The 23,446-nt window shown below is 39.7% G+C and overlaps 1 protein-coding gene across 1 annotated transcript; it reads right to left on the bottom strand.

The window, feature by feature from the left end:
- On the bottom strand, nucleotides 1-18,508 carry LOC127648084 (zinc finger protein 281-like). Its single transcript, XM_052132689.1, has 7 exons — nucleotides 18,388-18,508; nucleotides 10,428-10,963; nucleotides 7,727-7,828; nucleotides 7,445-7,568; nucleotides 6,722-6,805; nucleotides 6,415-6,533; nucleotides 1-4,906 (listed from the first exon to the last, which is right to left on the bottom strand). Exons 2-7 carry the CDS (start codon nucleotides 10,869-10,871, stop codon nucleotides 3,236-3,238), a joined length of 2,544 nt encoding a protein of 847 aa, XP_051988649.1. The 5' UTR covers nucleotides 10,872-10,963; nucleotides 18,388-18,508; the 3' UTR covers nucleotides 1-3,235.
- Nucleotides 18,509-23,446: the final 4,938 nt, after the last annotated feature.

Raw genomic sequence — 23,446 nt, 5'->3', positions numbered from 1 at the left:
TATGGCGATCTCCACATCTGTGACATCACAATGGAAATGTTCAATAAATCCATAATTTTAAACAAACTGATATCAGCATTTTTATTTTTTTCCTTATCAATAATAAAGTCAAAATGGACAGGTATAGCCCTGTGAATCAGATCACAAGTATCTGCAATAAAATAAGACAGGAGAGAAAAGCTGAAGACCATTTGCTACAAATTTGGCATGGTGACAAATGAAAGAGGGGCAAAAGAAAACAGTATAAAAACGTACATGCAAATAACATGGGGTGGGGGGTTAGTGTTATTAACTGCATGTAAACAAAATAAATACTTTAAGAAATATACAGCAAAAAAACAAAAAAAGCATTGAGAGAACCTTATTGTAGCATCCACTGACAGATTGATGGCTGGCAATGTTCAAGCCAAACAGGATATCATTGTAGAGTTAACAGTGTTTCTGAGGGGACTGCACATCATTAGGCTTTACACCGTCAACCAGAAAGCTTTTTCCAGTTGTGCCCCACTTCAAATCATAAAAAAAGAATAAATCGATAACCACCTGGTATAGAGCATTACTTCAGAGAATGGTTAACATGCAGAACAATTGAGTCTGCTTAAACATTATTTCATAAAAACCTTCACCCAAAAATGATAATTCTGTCACTTTACACACCCTTGTGTTGTTCCAAACCCATTTACTTATATTTCTACCAAGGAACACAAGGATATGTTGTAGAAGCAATAAATCTTATCCACCATTCACTTTCATTTACTATTTTTTGCATTCAATGTCATTCTTCTAACATCTTCCATGGAAGAAATAAAGTTATGAGTTTGGAACAACAAGAGGCTGAGTAAATGAGACTGGAATATTTGTAGTGAAAACAGACCATTGGATCTCCATTTGTTCTCCTTGCAGTTATTAAGAAATTAAAATTACCCCTGCAAGAACCTTGTTTTAAGAAATCATTGTGCGCCTGGCCCAGACATCAATGTCCCTCCCAATGGTGCTGGATGGATTAAGTGGCAGCACTCCACAAATTAATTAGCTTTGTTTATTGAAGTCCATCAATGAAGGGGAAAAAAGGAAATCCCAGGAGGAAAAAAAACTGTTTATTGCCAGGGTGAATATTTGAGGCATTACTTGAAAAGGTAGCTGCATCAGCCATGCTACATACAGTTCTCTCGGTCTGATATCCCTGCTTCGAGTCATCACTGATATGAGGTATAAAAGAAGTTGTGATATTTCATTTTAGTCAAGTCATCAGACTAATCATAAATGTGATTATTACTACCGTTATTGTGAACAGAGTACCCAAACTTTCCTGATCTTGTCCTAGTGGTTAGCTTTTGTTCCCTATTAGATTGCTGCCTTGTGGTCAAACAATCTAGCATGTGGTTCTGTCCTTTGAAGGTTTGATGGGTAAAGAAAGGTACAAATGAAAACAGAAGAACATGAACAACATTAGGTGACAGTAATTCAAAGACAGTGTGACAACGGCCAACAATGCCAATGGAAGACAATGCAGTTATTGATCGATCCAAAAGAAATAACAATAATACTTGTACAGTACAAAATAAAATGTCTTTTAAAAATGTAGTTCAAGGTAATACTTGCCCAGCATGCAAACTGCAGTAAATTGGCTAAATTTATTTTTGGACTGTTCAGTCATTACATTTAGGACCAATACTATGCAAATTACTGCAAGAGCAAGACTGATGAAAGGCTTTAAAAAAACATGACAATCATTTCATTTGAGGGCCATTTTAACACACATCACATTTTCCTAAATCCATACTTTTAGGGGGAAACAAAATATCAAGGTAACACCCTCCATTCCCTGCCAATTCCCTCTCTATAACCTGCACTAGATACATCATGAGAAACTGGGAATAAAATATAAAAAGATACCCTATACTACCACCCCAAGGAAAGAAAGCCCACCCTCCATTTCAGCAAACACGTTCAAATCTAAGCCATCAGAAAGGCTACCAATGGTCTTTTCAAAATAATCTATGCATACTAAAATGAATACCGCCCCTTTTCTGTCACCCACCTAATCTGTATCCCGTCCCCACTGACCAAACATTGCCCTTTTTGAAACCGCATAACAATAACACACAGTTCACATTCTGTGTGATCAGACTGGGTATATTCATTCACCATGAAAAACAAACAGGATCAAAAAAGTGCTAGATGGATTTCTTACTGAAAGAGGAAGAGAGGAGTGAATGGAGGGAGAGAGGAATGAGAAAGCCAGACAGGCACAGAATACTTTGATCTGGCTTGTGCCAAGAGACACCAACGCATATGCATGCAGTGCCCTCTAGTGTATAGCCCTTGGCTTCGCAATCCAAGAATAAAAAAAGGAAAGGGTGAGGAAATGTGCTGTCAATTGCAGGCCTTCCTTCACAAACTCAATCCGTTTTTGTCCCCCTTCAAGTCACTTGCCAGTCTCAAGATTGTTATTTTACACACACATACATATATATATATATATATATGGCCTTTACTGAAAGAGAATGTGTGCATTTCACATTGACAAAAGTACCGTAATCTCTATACAGCTATGTGGAAAGTGGTGTCAGTGTAATTTTGCAGGCAGCAGTTTTGTCTTTTGTTGCACTCATTCAGAAGAATAAAAAACTATATTCCAAAAAACAAAAGCATCTTTGTATTTGCAAAATGTCAGCCTCTTCAATGAATGCCTGCTACGCTTCTGACAGATTTGCCATCTACACATTTTCCTGAGTAATACTTTAATCATTGTAACAGAGAATATAAATTCTGGGTGACTCCCTGCCATAGCCATTTTATAGTTATCTTTACACACTTGTAAAGTCAGTTGCTAAAACGTGAGTGTCTTCTGGTGAGAAGCAAACAGAACAAAGACCTTTGATACTCTTATTTCCATTAAAAAAAAATCCATCTACTGATTAACAGAGATCTAAAAGTCTACTAAATATAAAACTGATGCCTTTCCTCTTTTGAGGAAATAAGAAACATGATTTTAGGAAAATGCATAGCAGGCCAAAGTGTGTGTGTGTGTTTGTGTGGGGGGGGGTGTTCATATGAACAATGGCAGTGTGAAAATAATTAAGAAACAAAACATTATTTAAAAACATTACAATTTCATTAAAATAGGTGAACAAAATAACAATAATAACAACAACAATACAAAATAAAGACAGCATGGCAAAAAAACAAAAATGGGGAACCTCCATCTGAGCATCTAGGCACAGGAGCCCATTCACCTGTAGCTTTGGCTTGCTGGGGTTTTGGAGCCAGTGCTGACTGGGTCACTGGCATCAGCCAAGAGACTGGTATACCCTGAGAATTCGGAGACTGGTGTCTGTATGCGGTGATTAACTTCTCCCCCTGAGTCACTACTAAAGGCCAGGGGCACTCGCCCCCCTTTAAACTGTGCCCCGAAAGCCTGGGCAAAGTTTTCAATCTGATAAGAAGCCTTGGCTGGGTCAAGGGTTGCCAGATCCTGCGAACTGGCCAGGGAGAACCCTCCAGTCGTAACTGTGGCTCCGTTTTTCAGCCCTTGTGGATCCTTCTGACTTCCCAGGTCGGGATGTTGAGGTGTGATCTGGTAAGAGTTGCTGTTGGGGGTGTGCGGAGGTGGCGGCGGGGAGGTGTGCTGTTTGTCCAGCTGTTCCGTGAGCTCCTGGGAAGGTGTGAGCTGCTGTTGCGTGTGTGCAGACTGCTCCAGGCTACTCATGTGGAAGCCCTGTGGAGGTGATGCACCCTCTAATAGACCAAAGTGGGACTTTGGCACAGAGGAGAGGGATGGTGTAGAGGACACAGGCTGTGAGAATGAGTACTCCAAAGGTGAGGAAGTATACACATGCTTGTCTGCAAGATGTGGGCTAGGGCCAGGAAATTGTCCTGTGGAATTGGAGGCAGATATGGGACTCGGGCCCAATGTGAAGCTAGCATTGTGACTGGTCCGCTCTAGTGCCTGTAAGAGAAAGCGTGAGTACTCATTCATGATCCCGGCTTTGTCTCCACTGTTAGGACTTGAGGCGTTATCATTAGGTCCCAGCGGGTCTGGGGCATCTGTAGCAGATGACTGGAGCTCCACATGATGGGCATCTGTGATGTCAAAAGTCACATCGGGCTTGTGAGCGTAGTGGTCCAACAAGCTCTGCAGAACCTCATCTGGGATTCCAGACTTGTCATGCTTGATATCTCCAAGTGGAGAGGAATCTAAGAGCACCAGTGCGGCATCGCTATCCAGAACCCCAGAAACAACACCCTGAATGACCGTTGTTTGCGAATGCAGATGACTGACACCTACATCATAGTCTGGTGCTCCACAGCCTGCTCCTCCATTGTTCGCTGCATGGATGTAACGCCGCTTCTTCAAAAACTGCATGGCATCATCGTAGTTACTGCTGTTGGGGCCCACTTTGACCAAAGGCCCTGGAAGAAGCCCAAGTGTGTCCAAGCCTACTGCCCCTGGTAACTCCAGGCTCCCTGGCTTGGATTGATTCAAGGGGTGTGTAGTTTTCTCCAAGGACTTCCTGTTCCCCTTCTTGAAGACCATCTTGGGAGCCCGGCCATGTTCCCCTTGCAAGCTGGGACCTGGCTGGGTAGAAGATGATGTCGTTGATACCCCATGGTTGCCAACTGAGCTGAAGTCATGAAGGGCAAAGCTCTCAACCCCCTGAGTGTGTGATACCCCCACAGACCCGGCTGACTTCTTACGTTTGCGCTCACCCACGTCTCCAGCATTTTTTGACTTGCCTCGTTTGCGGCCAGGTGTGGCCAAGTTTCCCTGAGTGATTCCATAACTACCATGGTCTCCTTCACCTGCCATACCCAAGTCATGCTCTGCCCCATCCACACCCTTTTTTGTGGCATCTCCACATGTCCGCTTGTGCTTCAGCAACCGGTCCGTTCTAGAAAAATACTAAGAACACAAGTATGAGAAACAAAGTCAGTGTTAACAAAAATGCATAACAGACCAAACTTAAACCACAAATTGAAAAATGCATACTATTTATTTCTTTAAAGCTGAAGTATGTAATTTCTGTGCCACTAGCACCAACAAAAGGAATTGCAAATATAAACAATGTTTTCCAAACAATTTTATGAATATGCCCCTTTCTGACAGTTGTCAAACAAAGAGATAGTCCCACCCCAACTCACGTCATTGGTTGAGTAACATTGTTGAGGCGGGTCTAAGCTCATAACAAACGTTTTCAAAATGCCACAGAATGGCAGTTTTTACAGTTTCCGAGAACAACAACCTATGAATGGTTCCAGTAATCCATGTCCTTAGTCTGCTTGTCTTCAGCAAACTGTTTGCGGGCTTTCTTGTGCATCATCTTTAGAAGAGGCTTCCTTCTGGGACGACAGCCAAGCAGACCAATTTGATGCAGTGCACAGCGTATGGTCAGAGCACAGACAGGCTGACCCCCCACCCCTTCAACCTCTGCAGCAATGCTGGCAGCACTCATACATCTATTTCCCAAAGACAACCTCTGGATATGACGCAGAGCATGTGCACTCAACTTCTTTGGTCAACCATGGCGAGGCCTGTTCTGAGTGGAACCTGTCCTATTAAACCGCTGTATGGTCTTGGCCACCGTGCTGCAGCTCAGTGTCAGGGTCTTGGCAATCTTCTTATAGCCTAGGCCATCTTTATGTAGAGCAACAATTCATTTTTTCAGATCCTCAGAGAGTTCTTTGCCATGAGGTGCCATGTTGAACTTCCAGTGACCAGTTTGAGGGAGTGTGAGAGCTATGACACCAAATTTAACACACCTGCTCCCCATTCACACCTGAGACCTTGTAACACTAACGAGTCACATGATACCAGGGAGGGAAAATGGCTAATTGGGCCCAATTTGGACATTTTCACTTAGGGGTGTACTCACTTTTGTTGCCAGCGGTTTAGACCTTAATAGCTGTGTGTTGTTATTTTAATAAATTTACACTGTTATTTTGATACATTTACACTGTTATACAAGCTGTACACTCACTACTTTACATTGTAGCCAAGTATAATTTCTTCAGTGTTGTCACATGAAAAGATATAATCAAATATTTACAAAAATGTGAGGGGTGTTTTCACTTTTGTGAGATACTCAGTGTGTGTGTGTGTGTGTGTGTGTGTGTGTGTGTGTGTGTGTGTGTGTGTATATATATATATATATATATACATATCCTCATGGTACTGTGGCTGTATCATCTGAATCAATTGGTTGTAGATTTTTATTTTCATAAAAACGTTGTGCATTGTTGATATGAGTATTTATTTTCATGTCACATTTTCATCATGATGCTTCTTTTCTATGTCACCTTTACTGTTGTTTAATCAATTAAATTACCCTTCGTCAACGAAAATTTTTGTCAGTATTTTTGTTGGCAAGATTAAAACTGACTTATACTCTGCATGGTCTGCAGGAAACTAACCTGTTGGCAGGTATCACACTTGTATGGCTTTTCTCCACTATGTGTTCTCTTGTGTCTTTCCATGTGATACTTTTGAATGAAACGCATGTTACACTGATCACAGCTGAATGGCTTCTCTCCTGGAAAATTGAGGGGGAAAAAAAAAAAATAAGCAGACCAAACAATAAGAACGAAATGGCAATAAACTGCTTCGCAAAATGTACAACAAAAACAGAAGCTACAACAACATGTTATCAACATCTTGCAAACAAATAAGCCAGAAATTAGGAAATGAAAGCGGAAGTTGTTGTAAACTTGAGGAACTTACCACTGTGAATCTTCTCGTGTCTCTGTAAGAGGTATTTCTGAATGAAGCACATGTTACACTGAGTGCAGCGGAAAGGCCTCTCACCTGTAAGGAAGTTGACAGTCAAACATTGACTGTGTTTGGAGTAACTAAAGAGTCATCAATACAACATGATGGTTTTTGGCTGTGGCTAATACCACCCAAAAGTATTTGTACTCTGCTTCAGCATTGTAATTTAGTTTTTCTGTGTGAGAGTGTAAATAATTACAGCAATTAAACTGAATTGGCTATTTATGCCCATAAATTATATTTGCAGTAAAATACTTCAAGAAACAAACAAACATTTGTTTATTATTAGAAAAAAAGTTTTCCTATTGAGGTGTTATGCAAGGATAGGTTCTAACCTAAAGGTTCGTTGAGGAGCTTTAGGAAGCTTCTTTTCTGAGAGAAAATAAATCTGTTCATTTTAATCATTCACACGTTTAGTTACCTGCTATTGTAGCAGTTATCCAAATCGCCTTAAATAAGTTTACTTAAGTTGATACATTTTTTAAACCAACATAATAAACAGTTTTGCTAAACATGAAAAATCACCTCCAAAACAATGTTTTGAGCATTTAAAAATATATTTGCTATTTGCATATTTGACAACATATCTATTTTTAAGTTAAATTACCCTTAATCTGTACTTGATACTGGACATGAATCCTGTAAACAAGGATTTAAGTGTGAAAGAATACTAACCTGTGTGTATAAGCACGTGTCTGCGTAAATGATAGGAGCTCCGGAAAGCTGCACTGCAGTGCTCACAGATGTGCGGTTTGGAGTTTGGAGACAAGCTGCCTCCATCGGGATCCAGCATCATAGACTACAGACAAGACAATATTCATCATTAGACAACACTTATATCACTAATTGAACAGTTTCTAACAAGCTATTTTTTAAAGAGGAAAATCCTCTTTAGATTCAACAATAACAACATCTGCGAGTAACAAAGCTGTATGCAAATGCTGTGTATGTTTTCACCTTCGACTCTCCACGTTTCCTCCGTGTCTTGCCCTCCTGTCCCTCGCAGTTTGACCTTTGACCTTTCTTCCCCGAGGATTCTTTTACCAGCCGTCCTGACAGCTGGAAGGACAACAGAGATAGAATGGTATTCAGTGCAGGCAAAATAAAAAGACATAAAAACCCATTCAGTCAAACACAAATCAGTTTTTTAGATTTTAGAAACTGTGTGAAACGAGTGACACTGAATGCTTTTATAAATACTCAGCATCTTGGAAATCATGATAATTCTACAGAATTATTTAAAAGTTTAAAACAAATGTACATACATATATACATTAGCCACCAGTACCTATAATATGCACACAGTTGATGAGAATCTAGTTTGAATATTAAAACTATTCCTTAATGTGGCAGAAGGCAGGGTGGTAAATATCTTATTTATGAGACTTTATATCTATCCCTTGGGAGTAAATGTCAGTTTTCTCATTTTCACTCCCATCTACAGAAAAACACCACACAGATTATTGACCAGCTGCACATTTGAATATTGCTTCACACTAAAACAAGAGACTGGTGAACAAATATACTCTGCGTGACTCTGAATAAAATCCTGGACTATGAATAAAATCAGAATGGTTAATACCTTGCTGTATTAAATTAGATTTGCAGTTAGCCAAAACAAACATTTCCCTTGCTCTTGTCTCTTTAAAATTACCTATATTACAAATTCACTTGCAGGGCAAGCATGAGAAACAGCTACTGGAACAACTGAAAACCAACCATAATACAAAAAACTGAACAAAGACATCAGACATGTTATTTCTCTGAACACTTAAAGCCATAATCACAAAATAGCATGAGTCATAATTTTATTATTGGAATCGTAAAAAATTACATGCCGCTTTTGGCTTTGGCTACTGACTTTGTGCCATATAACCTTAGAAAGGGCTTAATTACAACAGTATGAGAAGCAAAAGATGCTGTTTTGTGTGTGCCGTTACAGACATCTGCATGACTCTTCATATTGTATTTAACCAAGTCAGAACCCTTCTCATTCAACCCCACAGAAACCAGATGACATCACTGACAGGAAGGGGAGTTTATGGCCAATAGTATTACTATGGAATACATGCAGCTTGGCTCAGGATACAGCTGTCTGGTTTCCAAAATTCTTCAAATAAAGATATTAAAATGGAAATCTGCAGGGAGTTTTGATTAAATAAAAAACCCACACCAAAATCACAAGAGCCAAATACAACCTTCCAAGTTGCAATCAAGAGCACACTTAAAATATCAGGAGTCCATAAATCTCTGTAAGCAAATCCAAACCCCAGTGAAAATAGCAAAGAAAATTCAATGTTTCACTGGGCTCTTGCTCAGGGCTGTGGTTGATGGCCAACCAGTTCCTAGATGTCTCTTTAATTCATAACTGGTGCTATTACCCATTATGCAATGTTCCCCAAAGCAATTTGGCTGCTTACAAATATTTAAGAGTCTACAACAATACTTGGGACTTTTTGGCTTTTTTTATTTTTTATTTCATTTGACCTATGCTGTCACCATTCTTGTTGCATATCGGCCATACTTCATAATTTTAAATGCTTGTTCTTTAAGGGATCATTCACCCAAAAACTAAAATTCTCTCATCATTTACCCTCATGTATTACTATTTTTCTGCTGCAGGACACAAAGATTTTCCAAATATTTCAGCTATGCAGGTTCATACAATGCAAGTAAATGGTGGGCAGAACTTTGAAGCAAAATCATAGATAGAAGTAATCTATATCACTCCAGTGTTTAAATCCATATATTCAGAAGCAAAATGATAGGTATGGGTGAAAAACAGATACCGCAAATATTTAAGACCTTTTTATTTACAATAAATTCTCCTCCCTGCCAAGTAGGAAGTGATATGCACAAGGAATGTGAATCACCAAAAAGTGGAGATTAACAGTAAAAAAGGACTTAAATATTGATCTGTTGCAATGACAGAGCATTGCTAAAATCATAGGAGTCTGTTGCTCATTTGTGCATATAATTTATTCAAAATGTCAATAGCTGTGTTTTTTATGCTTCTGAGCGGGCCAATGTACAGTTGACCGTTTAGGCAACTAGTTTGGATTTACTGATGTATAAAACAGCAATAAATTCAGGAACAGAGTTCTCAGCTCCTTTAAGATGTGGAGCCTACATAAAGAATATGGTGTGGAGTTTATCCACCCAAAATAAGTAGTCTTATGTAAATTCTATTAAAGAATTGTTTGCACAAATTACTTCTCTTATTAACTCAAACTTATGTGATCTCAAACTTAAATTACTTTCTTCCACTGAACAAGATATTTTAATAGTGATATGATCCGATATGATCACAGAGGTCTGTTTTTGAATGGTGACCAAATTTTCAAGCATACATAAAGGTATTATAAAAGAAATCCATAAGACTCCAGTGGTTAAATCCATGCCATCTGAAGTGGTCACCATTTGGTCAACATTTACTTCCATTGTACAGAAAAAAAGACATATCTACATAAAAATATCTTCATTTGTGTTCCGGAGAACAAAGAAATTAATCAGAGTTTGAGATGGAGATCTTGAGATCTAATTAATCACAATAACAATATCATGGGTAATGATCAACAATTATATTTTACATAATCGTGCAACCTTATCCAGAAGTAACTTTGTTAGCATTTCTAGAGAGTTTCACTGACACACTTACGTTTCCCAGGCTAAGGTCATGCACCACCAGGTTTTGATGGTTGCCCAGCGACACCTCCAGCAATTCTCCTCCACTTCGCACTCCTGCTCCGACTCCACCAGCTGGGTAGAGGGGCCATCTGTAATCGTGTTCAGAAATCTTCTCCTGTTTAATGCCCATGGCATGAACATAATCACCCACACCTCCCATCATCCCACCGATGCAACCTCCACCACCCACGCCTCCAGCACTCAGCCCTCCGCCACAGTCCGGTGAGTCTCGCTCCTTCTTAAGAATCATCTCATGGGGCTGCAGATCAGCCATTACCGTTTGACTGGCCAGGCGGGTGAAGCTGGTAACAGGGGGAAGGTGGCTGAACATGAGCATGCTTGGACCGAAGACTGGCTCCATGCTACCATTGGAGCGGAGGAACTCATTTCCAAGTTTATCCTGTATCATGCTCATGGTGAAGGAGGCTCAGAGATTTATCGCACTGATGATAATGCTGTAACAAGGGCCAATGGGGTCCAATTCAATGCAAGGCCACCTCACATATCCTAAAGAAATCAAAAGAGACAGCAATCATCATTATTAAAATTAAATATTAAATACAGTGTCTATTTATACTAACTCCAACCACCACTGTTCAGACTGAATTTTTCACGATGGGGCAGAGACATTCAATTGGTTAACAGGTTAGACATTTAGTGGATTAAGAGATTGTATAACTAAGTGACTATTTGCGCTCTAATAGTCAGGTGGAAACACAAACTGTGCCTCCATGTGCAGCTGTAGTATCTTGGTGTATCGACGGTATGTGAATATGTTGTCGTCACAATGGAGTTCAGGGTTCGAATCCCACCCCTTGACATACTTTTTACCATGTCTATACTCTTAATATTTCCTATACTACTTATAGTAATAAATAAAAGAGATTCCTCACAGAGATTTGCTCACTGGGCATGGGTCGGGATGTTGAGAGAAGGATTTGATCCGAATAAAATGAATCATGGATTTACTGTAGTAATATTGTAGTAACTAGGGACGCACAGATACCATTTTTAAAGACCGAGTACGAGTATCGATATATTTTTTTCTGGTACTCGCAGATACCGATACCTGTACTTTTTTTGTTAAGTGGCAGTTTTCCGAATTACAACACAGTGAGACTAATGATTTTAGGAAAGCTTCTTTATAATTATAAACAACTGTAACTCAAATACATTATGGAAATATGTATCTCCTTGTCACAAAGTTGTCAAAGCACAAACAAATTTCAGTGTCCAATAACCTCCTCTACTAAACCAAGGGCATAATAAAAAATGAAATAAAAACATAAAGCTCCAAACAAATATCACAGAACAAATGTTTATAACATAACACTGTGTAACAATGTAATCACAACCAAGAGTTTTGTAAAGTGAAATACAACAGTGTACTGTTTAATCATGGTGAGCAAGTTAGCAATACTATAACTATAGGAGTAGTGTTCATAAGAATTAAGCTATATAAGCTAAGGATGTTCCTCACAGCATATGTACAGTAGGTTTTTGAAGATGAAAATTCTAAAAGACAGTCAATTAGAATAATTTTTCAAAAGTAAGGGGCAGGTTCTTTTTAAGGAACAGAAGCATCTCTGCATGTTCAGCTGTAAGCCTGCTTCTGCTTTCATTCAGAATGTGTGACACTGAGCTGAACAATCTTTCACTTTCCACACTACTGCATGGGGCTGAAAGATATTTTTGTGCCATTTGAGCCAGAGCTGGAAATCGCAGATTACGAATTCCTCAGTACATGAAGGGTTTGTCTGAACGATGCACAGTGGCCTCTTCAAGGTATGTTTCCAGCTGTATGGCAGAGGCTGTTGGAGCTCTGCTCTTAGATGTAGATGCACATCCATCTGCAATTTCTTCAAAAACACTGTCCAGACTGGTACCTGGCAGGTCACAGTGAGACCTTTTGACAGCTGGTTCTCCATGCTCCTCAGGTGTGGCTGTCTCTCCATTTTTTGCAGCTCCAGTACCAACATTTCTTTGACCTGCCTGAATGTGTCTGTGTTGGAGAAGAATCAATCCTTATACCTAGAACAAAAAACAAAGATGATACAAGCATTCATTCTGCACAGTAAGAAAAAAAAAAAAAAAAACACTCTTAAATTGTATTTAATAGATCTTTTTTTATATATATATATATTTATTTATAATTATGATCAAATTAAAGCTTATTTATCGTAGTTGAATTTAATAGCAAAAAAATATATTAAACAATTACCTTGGATTGAGTAAAGTTGCAATGCTGTAAAGCGGGTTTTGCTCAACGTTGGAGAAGCGCTTCTGCAAAGCAGCAAGCAAAGTGCTCTTCATCGTTTTGATTCCGTGGTCCTCATCCATTTCTTTCAATAACAGTCTCTGTAGCACAGTGACAGCAGGAACTACATCTGAGGCTAAAGCATCTGAAGAACTCACTTGAGTAATTTCTTCAAAGGGAGCAGACTTTTACCATCTTCTTCATAAGATTCCACTGGTTTGCTGTTAGAGTGGTTGGGAGCTCGTTTTCAGACACATATACTCCAATGACCCGTTTCTGTGTTCAAAAGTAAGTGGCAGGTTCTTTTTAAGGAACAGAAGCATCTCTGCATGTTCTTTTAAAAGTCTTTTAATTGGTTGACCGATCTGTATCTGAATATCCTGTAACCGAGAGTATGCCAGGTTTGAATGTTTAAAGTGGCCGACTATTTTGCGCCCGACTCCCACAGCCTCCGCAATGCTGTGCTGTGATAGAAGCCCCTCTGCGACAGCCAGCTGCAGTGTATGTGCCACACATGGAAGACTAGGAACTTCAGCCTCCTCCATTCCCTTTATCGTGTTTCTGGCACTGTCACGGACCACAACATGTACAGAACTTTTTTGAATTGTCCAAGTCGCAAGCATTTCCTCAAATACGCTCGCTATCGCTTGACCCGTGTATGAGCCTCTGAATTGCTTTGCATGGAGCATAATTTGTTGTAGAGTGAAATCGCCATCTATCCATTGTGCTGTTAAGCTGATGTGAGACACTACAACTCCAAATGTCAGTAGTAAAGCTAATTGCTTTTATGTCATGCAACAAGCTGACGATGTGCTTTTTCACTGCATCGTGTATCTGTGGTAATACAACATCTGCGACAAGGTGGCGACTGGGTATCTCGTAATTCGGCTCCAAAACATTAAGGTGGCGACGAAATCCCGCATTATCAATAACTGACAGTGGTTGATCATCAAGAATTATGAATTGAGTAAGCATCTCTGTTATTTTTATAGCTCTTGGGTTCTCTCTTGGCATTTTCTCTCATCTTGCTATGGTTTGCTGCAGTGTTTGTTGCAGAGTGCTACCACTAGCAGCAAATTCTCTGTGCTCATTTTTGTGTTTCAATTTCAGATGTTTTATCATATTACTCGTATTGTACGAGCTAGTTTTTGTACCTCCTCTTGATACTTTTGAAGAACAAAGTTTGCAGTCTGCCACGCGTGGGTTGTCATCATTGATTTTGAAATATTTCCACACTGCTGAGACAGACATTTTCTCTGCTGCTGCCACCGGAGTTTCTGTGCACTGAAGGTTGTCAATTATGCCACGAGAGGTATCGGTCTTTGGTATCGGAGTATTTTTATGAGTACGAGTAGAAGTACATGAGCTCAGTATCGGGCCCGTAACCGATACTGGTATTGGTATTGGTGCATCCCTAGTAGTAACCATGTTTTTTGGTGGAAATAATGTAGTTTTTATGTACTATCCATGGCATTACTACAGAAACATGCCATTTATAGTAGCTATGTTTAATGTTGTGGTTCCTAAGATTTTACTAGAAAAATATCATCGTGATACTATGGTTACTGTAGTAAAACCATGGATATTTTTGGAAGGTAGGGTTAGGGGTTGGTGTGGGACTCCAAATAAACAAATGTTGCAGTAATGACACTGTATGTTAGTATTTAAACAGGGGTGTAAGAGTATTTACCACTTGCACTAGTGTGCAAATAGCATGTAATGCTAAGATGCTTTTTGTTGCTTTTACACTTAGTGCAAATAGTCTCTGCATATTAAATATGACAATGCACTATAGTGAACATCAGCATTGGCCTCAATAAAAATAAAAACCCGCAAATTTCTAGTTTTTGAATATTTTTAAGGCATTTTGAGGAGACTTAAATTGTTCATTTCAATGCAGCAACTTGTAAATCTTAACTCAATTTATCTAATTTAATATGTTCAATCTAGAATTATACAACGGCAATCATGTTGCCGTTTTGCCATTTATTTTACTTACATTAATATCCATAAGTTGCTTCAAGCTGTGACATGTCATTTAAATTAAATATAAAGTAATTGATTCTCCCTAGTACATTTTAAGTAAGCTATGTCAGTTCTAATGGCTGGAACAATTTGACCACCTACTACACACTTTGAGCAAGTTTACCATTCACAAAGTTCTTGAAGTTGTTTGAAGTTTGTAAACACTTTGAGGTCTACGAGGGCAAACTTAAGCACAGTAGCAGTATGCTCTTCTGATCCAACTATAAAATGTTTAACTGGATTAATCACTGAGGTTTGAGGGTCAGACACAAAAAATAGAGCTTGCTTGCATGGCCACTGGTGTACACCTCCAGTGTATGACACAAGCTCTTTCTATCTAAAAACAAAAAGTCACCTAACAGGAAACAACTCACTGTTATGACTTCTGATGAGGACTAAAGTTCAGTACACAGAAGATCGAGGAGTCATTGGGTTAATAACACAGCAGATCACAAAGGCTTCTGCGCAGACCTACATTATTTCAAACTGTTTCATGGCTATTTTATGGCACAAACAACATCTTATACAGATTTAAGATGAAAATAGATAATTTTTCCTGAAATCTAAAGTGTTCTACAATTCATAACAGGCACCTAATTTAGTTTTCTAGTCTCCAGTGTTTTTTTTTACATGCATTAGTGTATGTCCTTAACAGACAATGTACTAATTAAATTAATGTACTAATTAAATTAAACTTGCTATTAGCCACCACTGCCATCAAAAAAAAAAGACTTATATTATGAAAGGTATTAAACAAAGCTTCAAGGACATTGAATGTTAATTTATTTTGGTTTTACAAAAGTAAAAACAACTGTACTAAAGATGACATTGTGGCTGGAACAATGATTCCAATTTCTGTAAACTATTTGACGAACCAGTCGAGACTCAAAGAGTCATACACTCACTGTGTGCGCGTGTATGGCGAGGGTACGTGCCGTTTTCTGGAAGCCATTGGCCAATTGCTCTTCTCTGGATTCTCTGTTATGAATTCTACAATTCATAACAGGCACCTAATTTAGTTTTCTAGTCTCCAGTGTTTTTTTTTACATGCATTAGTGTATGTCCTTAACAGACAATGTACTAATTAAATTTGTAAATAATTTACAAAAAGCAAATGGCTCCACAGTGCAAATACTTTATAGAGGCATGATGACTGTTATTGACAGTGCATTACCTGTCAAAGTGTAAAAAGTTGGTAGATGACATGAAGCTATGATGCGAGGATAGTAACATTGATTTCACTACTTCGAATTGTTGACACACAACAACTGCACAAGATTAGACTGAACTCATTTTTATTCTAACTAACACTTATAATGGTTGATGTTCTCTGTCTGGTCTGGATAGCTTGTTTTATGGAGACCGTAACCAGAAAACAGTCCTGTGTCATCATGGTGGCGACCAGTGGTTGGTCATGTACCTTCAGATTAGGTGTTTAGAGCAATGATGTGAACATGATTAGAATTGACCAGTTATTCAGTCTAAAGATAGTTTAATCTACGGAGATCAAATTGATTATGGCAAAAACACTCATTCTGTGTGAATTTATGGCCAGTCAATTGTCTAGACACTGAAAAAGACTGTTAGAGACACTGGAAATTAATTAATTTCCAAAAACTATTTGGTGGCCAGACACGGTTTTTCTTTGAGATGAGTTGTGTTAAAATCTTTTTCAAAAGGTGCAGCAAAAATCAACACATGTCAAATAAAAAAAAAACAGGAATAATTGTTTGTGTTTTTCGGAAACCAAATAAGGTCGCAGGACCAATTATATGAGAATACAATATTGCTGTTTCTAATTTCAGGCAGAAGAAACCAAGTTTTACACATGTGCACCCACATTCACTTTAGGATATCATATAAGCAAAACAAACTGGTTAATGTTTGTTCAAACACTCTTGTGAACAATGTTATTTTGAACATTAAGGATTAAGTAGATGTTAAATTTAAACATTTGTTTGAGCCCTGTTAACCTGCCCAGCTTTAGGAATGCCTGTGAATGGGAGCCTGTGGGACATTCCTCCAAATCTCTCATGTTCTGTGCAGCCATGGCATTTGACTTGAAATAAAAAGACAATCACACAGACCGACTTCAATCTATGATCGTTATTTTTTATGCATGCATTATCATGAGTTTAAATGAGTCACCGAGAGCAGCTTGTAGGCTTTGTTTACTAAAACGGATGAACAGATTATTGCCAATGCAAATATTAGGAGACCAAATGAGACCATATGAAAAACAGCCATATTAACCGTAGTTTCTAAAAAAATACTGTTGTTCTTTATTTTTACTATAATTAAACTTGCTATTAGCCACCACTGCCATCAAAAAAAAAAGACTTATATTATGAAAGGTATTAAACAAAGCTTCAAGGACATTGAATGTTAATTTATTTTGGTTTTACAAAAGTAAAAACAACTGTACTAAAGATGACATTGTGGCTGGAACAATGATTCCAATTTCTGTAAACTATTTGACGAACCAGTCGAGACTCAAAGAGTCATACACTCACTGTGTGCGCGTGTATGGCGAGGGTACGTGCCGTTTTCTGGAAGCCATTGGCCAATTGCTCTTCTCTGGATTCCTGCGCCATCAGATGATTCATACTTTTAATTTCCCCTTAAAAGACTGCATGACTGTATCCGAACCAGATGCACTGCGTTAGTCAGAGCCACGACTTGACCACAACTGAATATGCTCTTTGAGTTAAATGCAAAAGATGAGGACTTACTACGTGTGTGGTGCATGGATACGCCATATCCAATATTTAATTGAAAAAAATAAAATTAATTCAAATAATGTCCAACTCCCCAACAGTTCAAAAATTAATTATATATATATATATATATATCTCAGAGTGTCCACATAAAATTGCTCTAAAATGTATTTTATCTCGTGCAACAGCACACCACCTCTCGGTTCTTTGTGTTCTGAGTGCGTGCAGACGGCACGCGATGCAGATGGTATGTAAATAGCTGGCGTGCATATGTTAGCCAACTGAGCTAGCTCATCAATCAGACAAACTTAAATCATTTATTTCCACACACTCAAATCAAAGCGAGCCACAACTCGGGGGCGCAGTGGCCACATCAGCGACAAAACCCACGGCTCCGCGGTGCGGGTCGCTGTCTATACTGTGAAAGTGGCCAGTGGAGTTTTAAATTGTTGTTAGTGAGGCAGGACCGTTATGGTGGAATCCATATTAATAACTTCATGCCGACTCACAAAGGGCCTCGCTGCTAACGCGCTAGCTATCAGGCTAAGACACGCATAATAAACAAATTACTTTGGCGAACTGTAAGGTATACCACATACGGACATTTAATGATAATTATATAAAGTATTTCCTAATAATGAAGGTCAGAAGCACTTTGCTAAGTAGAAATGTGAATTGGTGTTACGTTGTACGCCCAATAATATAAATGGAGATATAGATTGAGTACGATGTGGCTGCGCAATCGACAGCGCTCACCTGGCGCTCACCCATAATAAACAGCCCCATGCAACTCCAGCGAACAATTGATGCTCCGCGTCAAGCTAGCGGCTAAATGCTACATTACGTCGCTGCGCTTTGTTGTCTGCTACAATCGCGTGAACGTCTCCGGCGCTTCAAACTTCAAGCAAAGCTCATCCCTGCATTTCGCTTACCAGTGCATATCCACCGTTGGCGCTATCTGCGTGTGTTTCCCCCCTCGGACGTTTGTTATAATCTTCAGAGTCTAAACATTGTTCTGCCGCAGCTGCTGCGTTCCTCCATCTTGTCTGCGCGCGGGGAACTGTGGGTATGGTGGACGGGTCCTGCGAGGAGACTCTGAACCAGAGCACTGGAGCAGCGTCCGATAGTGAACTAGAAAGATCACAGTAGACTAGACCTAGTGGGTGCTATTGGGAATATTTTCACCAGCAGTCAGGGCGAAGGATTGACATTAAAGGAATAGTTCACCAAACTATTCATATTTTTTTTTACCAAAAAAATATGTTATCATTTACTCACCCTCATACTATCCAAAACTTGTAGTACTTTCTTTTAGTTTCGTTCTGCAGAACACAAACGAAGATATATTGAAGAAAGAGGGTTTTTTCCTTACAATGCAAATCAATGGGATATAAAACTCCAAAGCGCCAAAAAGGACATACAGGCAGCATAAAAATAATCCCTACACAATTTGAGTGGTTTAATCCATGTCTTCTGAAGGGAGACAATCACTTTAGGTGAGAAACAGACAACACTGGTTTGTGTACAGCCTTCTCATGGGCTTCTCTCATGAATGTATCAAGGAGACTGTGGATGTCAAAATGAATAGAGAATAAGGACTTAAATATTGATCTGATCTCACCAGAACCAATAAGATCGCCACTGAAGTCAAATGGGTTCTTGGCATGGAGATGTGATTCATCAAATTCTGGCAATTCATGAACCTTCTGCACAATTATAGTTTTCATATTTGTCTCTTTGCAATAGTTGTTGAAGTTACAATTCACCATCTTATTCTCCAGTGCAAAACTCTCAAACTATTTTGTCTCATTGGGCCCCCAAAATGAGGGCACAACACATCCTACCATTGGAATGCAGCCAAAAAGTTAATAGCAAGTCTGTGACCCAATTCAGAGAAGGGAATAGTAATAATAATAATAATAATTATTATTATTATTATTATAAAATAATTCCTCAGGTAGCTCATAATTAAGAAGACTTTACCTATATTGAGAACAGAGATAGTGTCCCTTGAAAATGAGAGAAGATTCATTGAGACAGAAAGAAAGAGACAATGACATAAGATGTGACGATTTAAAGATAATTGAGATTAAACTGATGTGGCAATGAACTGAAAGAGTTTCAGAAAACAGAGCCATTTAGTTGGTAAATAACAGACTTGCCCAGAGTTGCCCCTGCCAGAAGAATGGCCTCTTCAGATGCTGTCTGTCTCTCCTAATTTTCTTATGACCCTATAAACTCAGACTGAGAGAAATAATAAAAATTGTGTGGGATAAATTATCAATGAATTCTTGACTCAAAGGCCAAGCCCAAGAGGTTTTTTCCTCTTCATCCACTTTCCACAAGATTCCACAAACTATTGCAGTCTAAAATTACATTTGAAATTTCTAGCATTCCTGGACTGTTTAAATCTGCATTATGATCATTATCATCAAATCTTTTAGTCTGACAGTATAACATATAAAATTGCTCATCACCAACCACAAGAAACTAATGTGTGTATTCAATATATATACAAATGCCCATACACATGACAGCCCATCTGGAGTTTGCCAAAAGGCACCTGAAGGACTCTCAGACCAAGAGAAACAAAATTCTCTGGTCTGATGAAACAAAGATTGAACTCTTTGGCCTGAATGGCAAGCGTCATATCTGGGGGAAACCAGGCACCGCTCATCACCTGGCCAATACCATCCCTACAGTGAAGCATGGTGGTGGCAGCATCATGCTGTGGGGATGTTTTTCAGCAGCAGGAACTGGGAGACTAGTCAGGATCAAGGTAAAGATGAATGCAGCAATATACCGAGACATCCTTGATGAAAACCTGCTCCAGAGCGCTCTGGACCTCAGACTGGGGTTGAAGGTTCAACTTCCAAAAGGACAAAGACCCTAAGCACACAGCCAAGATAACAAAGGAGTGGCTAAGGGACAACTCTGTGAATGTGCTTGAGTGGCCCAGCCAGAACCCAGACTTGAACCCAATTGAACATCTCAGGAGAGATCTGAAAATGGCTGTGCACCAACGCTCCCCATTCAACCTGATGGATCTTGAGAGGTCCTGCAAAGAAGAATGGGAGAAACTGCCCAAAAATAGGTGTGCCAAGCTTGTAGCATCATACACAAAAAGACTTGAGGCTGTAATTGGTGCCAACGGTGCTTCAACAAAGTACTGAGCAAAGGCTGTGAATACTTATGTACATGTGATTTTGTTTATTTTATTTATTTTTAATAAATTTGCAAAGATTTCAAACAAACTCCTTTCACGTTGTCATTATGGGGTATTATTTGTAGAATTTTGAAGAAAATAATGAATATAATACATTTTGGAATAAGGCTGTAACATAACAAAATGTGGAAAAAGTGAAGCGCTGTGAATATTTCCGGATGCACTGTATCTAACTTGTGTTTTTGACCTGGAGCTTTCTTCTTGGGGTGCCACCTTGTTGTCTGAGCCCGGGCATGAAGTGGAAGTAGAGCTTGCATCGGACAAGACGATGATCTGTGTGGCAATCTTTACTGGGCATCACTCTGGTATGAAGGACATATTTTAAGTCCCTCTGGCATAATATGATGTGTTTTGATCTAGAATGTATCCAGGTTGTCTTTCTGCTGGAATACAGTGTTTGTGATGGTGAGCTGTAGTTCTTTGCAAAATTCAAGAAGCAGCCCCCTATACACCTGTTGTCTGCAGATGTCAAGTTAGATTTTCAAGAGAGCCTGTAGACTTGATGAACATAATCTTCTGCCAGATCTACCTCCGGAAGAGATGTGGAATCACATTAAGGCTTCCATTCTGCAAACCTCAGAAGAAATCCTTGGATTCACCACTAAGAAAAACAAAGACTGGTTTGACGAATACAACCAAGAAATCCAAGAACTGCTTGCCAAAAAGAGATCAGCGTACCAAGCCCACCAAGCTCAACCATCCTGCCCGCAGAAGAAAGCAGCCTTCCGCCATACCTGCAGCTCCCTCCAGTGCAGGCTCCGAGACATACAAAATGATTGGTGGACAAAGCTTTCAGAAAGAACCCAGCTGTACGCTGACATTGGTGACTACAAGGGGTTCTATGAAGTGTTGAAAGCAGTGTATGGTCCTTCATTCCAAATACAGAGCCCCCTATGGAGTGCAGATGGCCAAGAGTTACTCACTGACAGGGAATCTATCCTGAACCGCTGGTCAGAGAACTTCCATACCCTCTTCAGCACTATTCGCACTGTCCAGGTGGCAGTTATTGACCACATCCAACAATAGCCACCAAAGATGGTACTCGATGAGGCACCCACAATGCAAGAGACTGTAAAAGCCATAGAACAGCTGAAGACTGGAAAGGCTGCAGGAAAAGATGGTATTCCACCAGAAATATGGAAGAGTGGAGGCCCAGCACTGCACACCAAACTCCATGAATTCTTCATTTGCTGCTGGGAGCGAGGGAATCTTCCACAAGTTCTTCGAGGTGCAGTCATCATCGCCTTGTACAAAAACAAGGGGGAAATTTGTGACTGCTCAAACTACCATGGGATACCTCTGCTCTCCATTGCAGGCAAAATCCTTGTTAGAATGTGAACAGATTGTGCCCACCATTGCAGAAGATCATGCTCCAGAGAGTCAATGCGGCTTCAGAGCCAATATGTGCTCAACCAACATGGTGTTTGTCCTGAGACAGATCCAGGAGAAATGCAGAGAACAAAACAAAGGATTGTACATCACATTTGTGGATCTGACAAAGGCATTTGATACCGTAAGTAGAACTGGTCTGTGGATAATCCTTGAAAAGCTCAACTGTCCTCCAAAGTTCCTTACTATGGTTACTATGGTCATCTGGCTACATGAAGACCAGCTTGATCAGGTCAGAAAAAATAACGACCTGTCACTGACCTTCCCCACTGCAAATGGCATGAAACAGGGCTGTGTCTTACCCCCTTCGTTGTTCTCAATCTTCTTCAGCATGATGCTCCAAAAAGCAACAGAAAACTTTGATGATGAAGATGGCATATACACTCACCTAAAGGATTATTAGGAACACCATACTAATACTGTGTTTGACCCCCTTTCGCCTTCAGAACTGCCTTAATTCTACGTGGCATTGATTCAACAAGGTGCTGAAAGCATTCTTTAGAAATGTTGGCCCATATTGATAGGATAGCATCTTGCAGTTGATGGAGATTTGTGGGATGCACATCCAGGGCACGAAGCTCCCGTTCCACCACATCCCAAAGATGCTCTATTGGGTTGAGATGGTGACTGTGGGGGCCATTTTAGTACAGTGAACTCATTGTCATGTTCAAGAAACCAATTTGAAATGATTCGAGCTTTGTGACATGGTGCATTATCCTGCTGGAAGTATCCATCAGAGGATGGGTACATGGTGGCCATAAAGGGATGGTCATGGTCAGAAACAATGCTCAGGTAGGCCGTGGCATTTAAACGATGCCCAATTGGCACTAAGGGGCCTAAAGTGTGCCAAGAAAACATCCCCCACACCATTACACCACCACCACCAGCCTGCACAGTGGTAACAAGGCATGATGGATCAATGTTCTCATTCTGTTTACGCCAAATTCTGACTCTACCATCTGAATGTCTCAACAGAAATCAAGACTCATCAGACCAGGCAACATTTTTCCAGTCTTCAACTGTCCAATTTTGGTGAGCTCTTGCAAATTGTAGCCTCTTTTTCCTATTTGTAGTGGAGATGAGTGGTACCCGGTGGGGTCTTCTGCTGTTGTAGCCCATCCGCCTCAAGGTTGTGCATGTTGTGGCTTCATAAATGCTTTGCTGCATACCTCGGTTGTAACGAGTGGTTATTTCAGGCAAAGTTGCTCTTCTATCAGCTTGAATGAGTCGGCCCATTCTCCTCTGACCTCTAGCATCAACAAGGCATTTTCGCCCACAGGACTGCCGCATACTGGATGTTTTTCCCTTTTCACACCATTCTTTGTAAACCCTAGAAATGGTTTTGCGTGAAAAGCCCAGTAACTGAGCAGATTGTG

Source organism: Xyrauchen texanus, chromosome 8 (assembly GCF_025860055.1).
Source record: "Xyrauchen texanus isolate HMW12.3.18 chromosome 8, RBS_HiC_50CHRs, whole genome shotgun sequence".
In the NCBI taxonomy this organism is placed as follows: domain Eukaryota; kingdom Metazoa; phylum Chordata; class Actinopteri; order Cypriniformes; family Catostomidae; genus Xyrauchen; species Xyrauchen texanus.
This window is presented reverse-complemented; position numbering and strand designations above follow the sequence as displayed.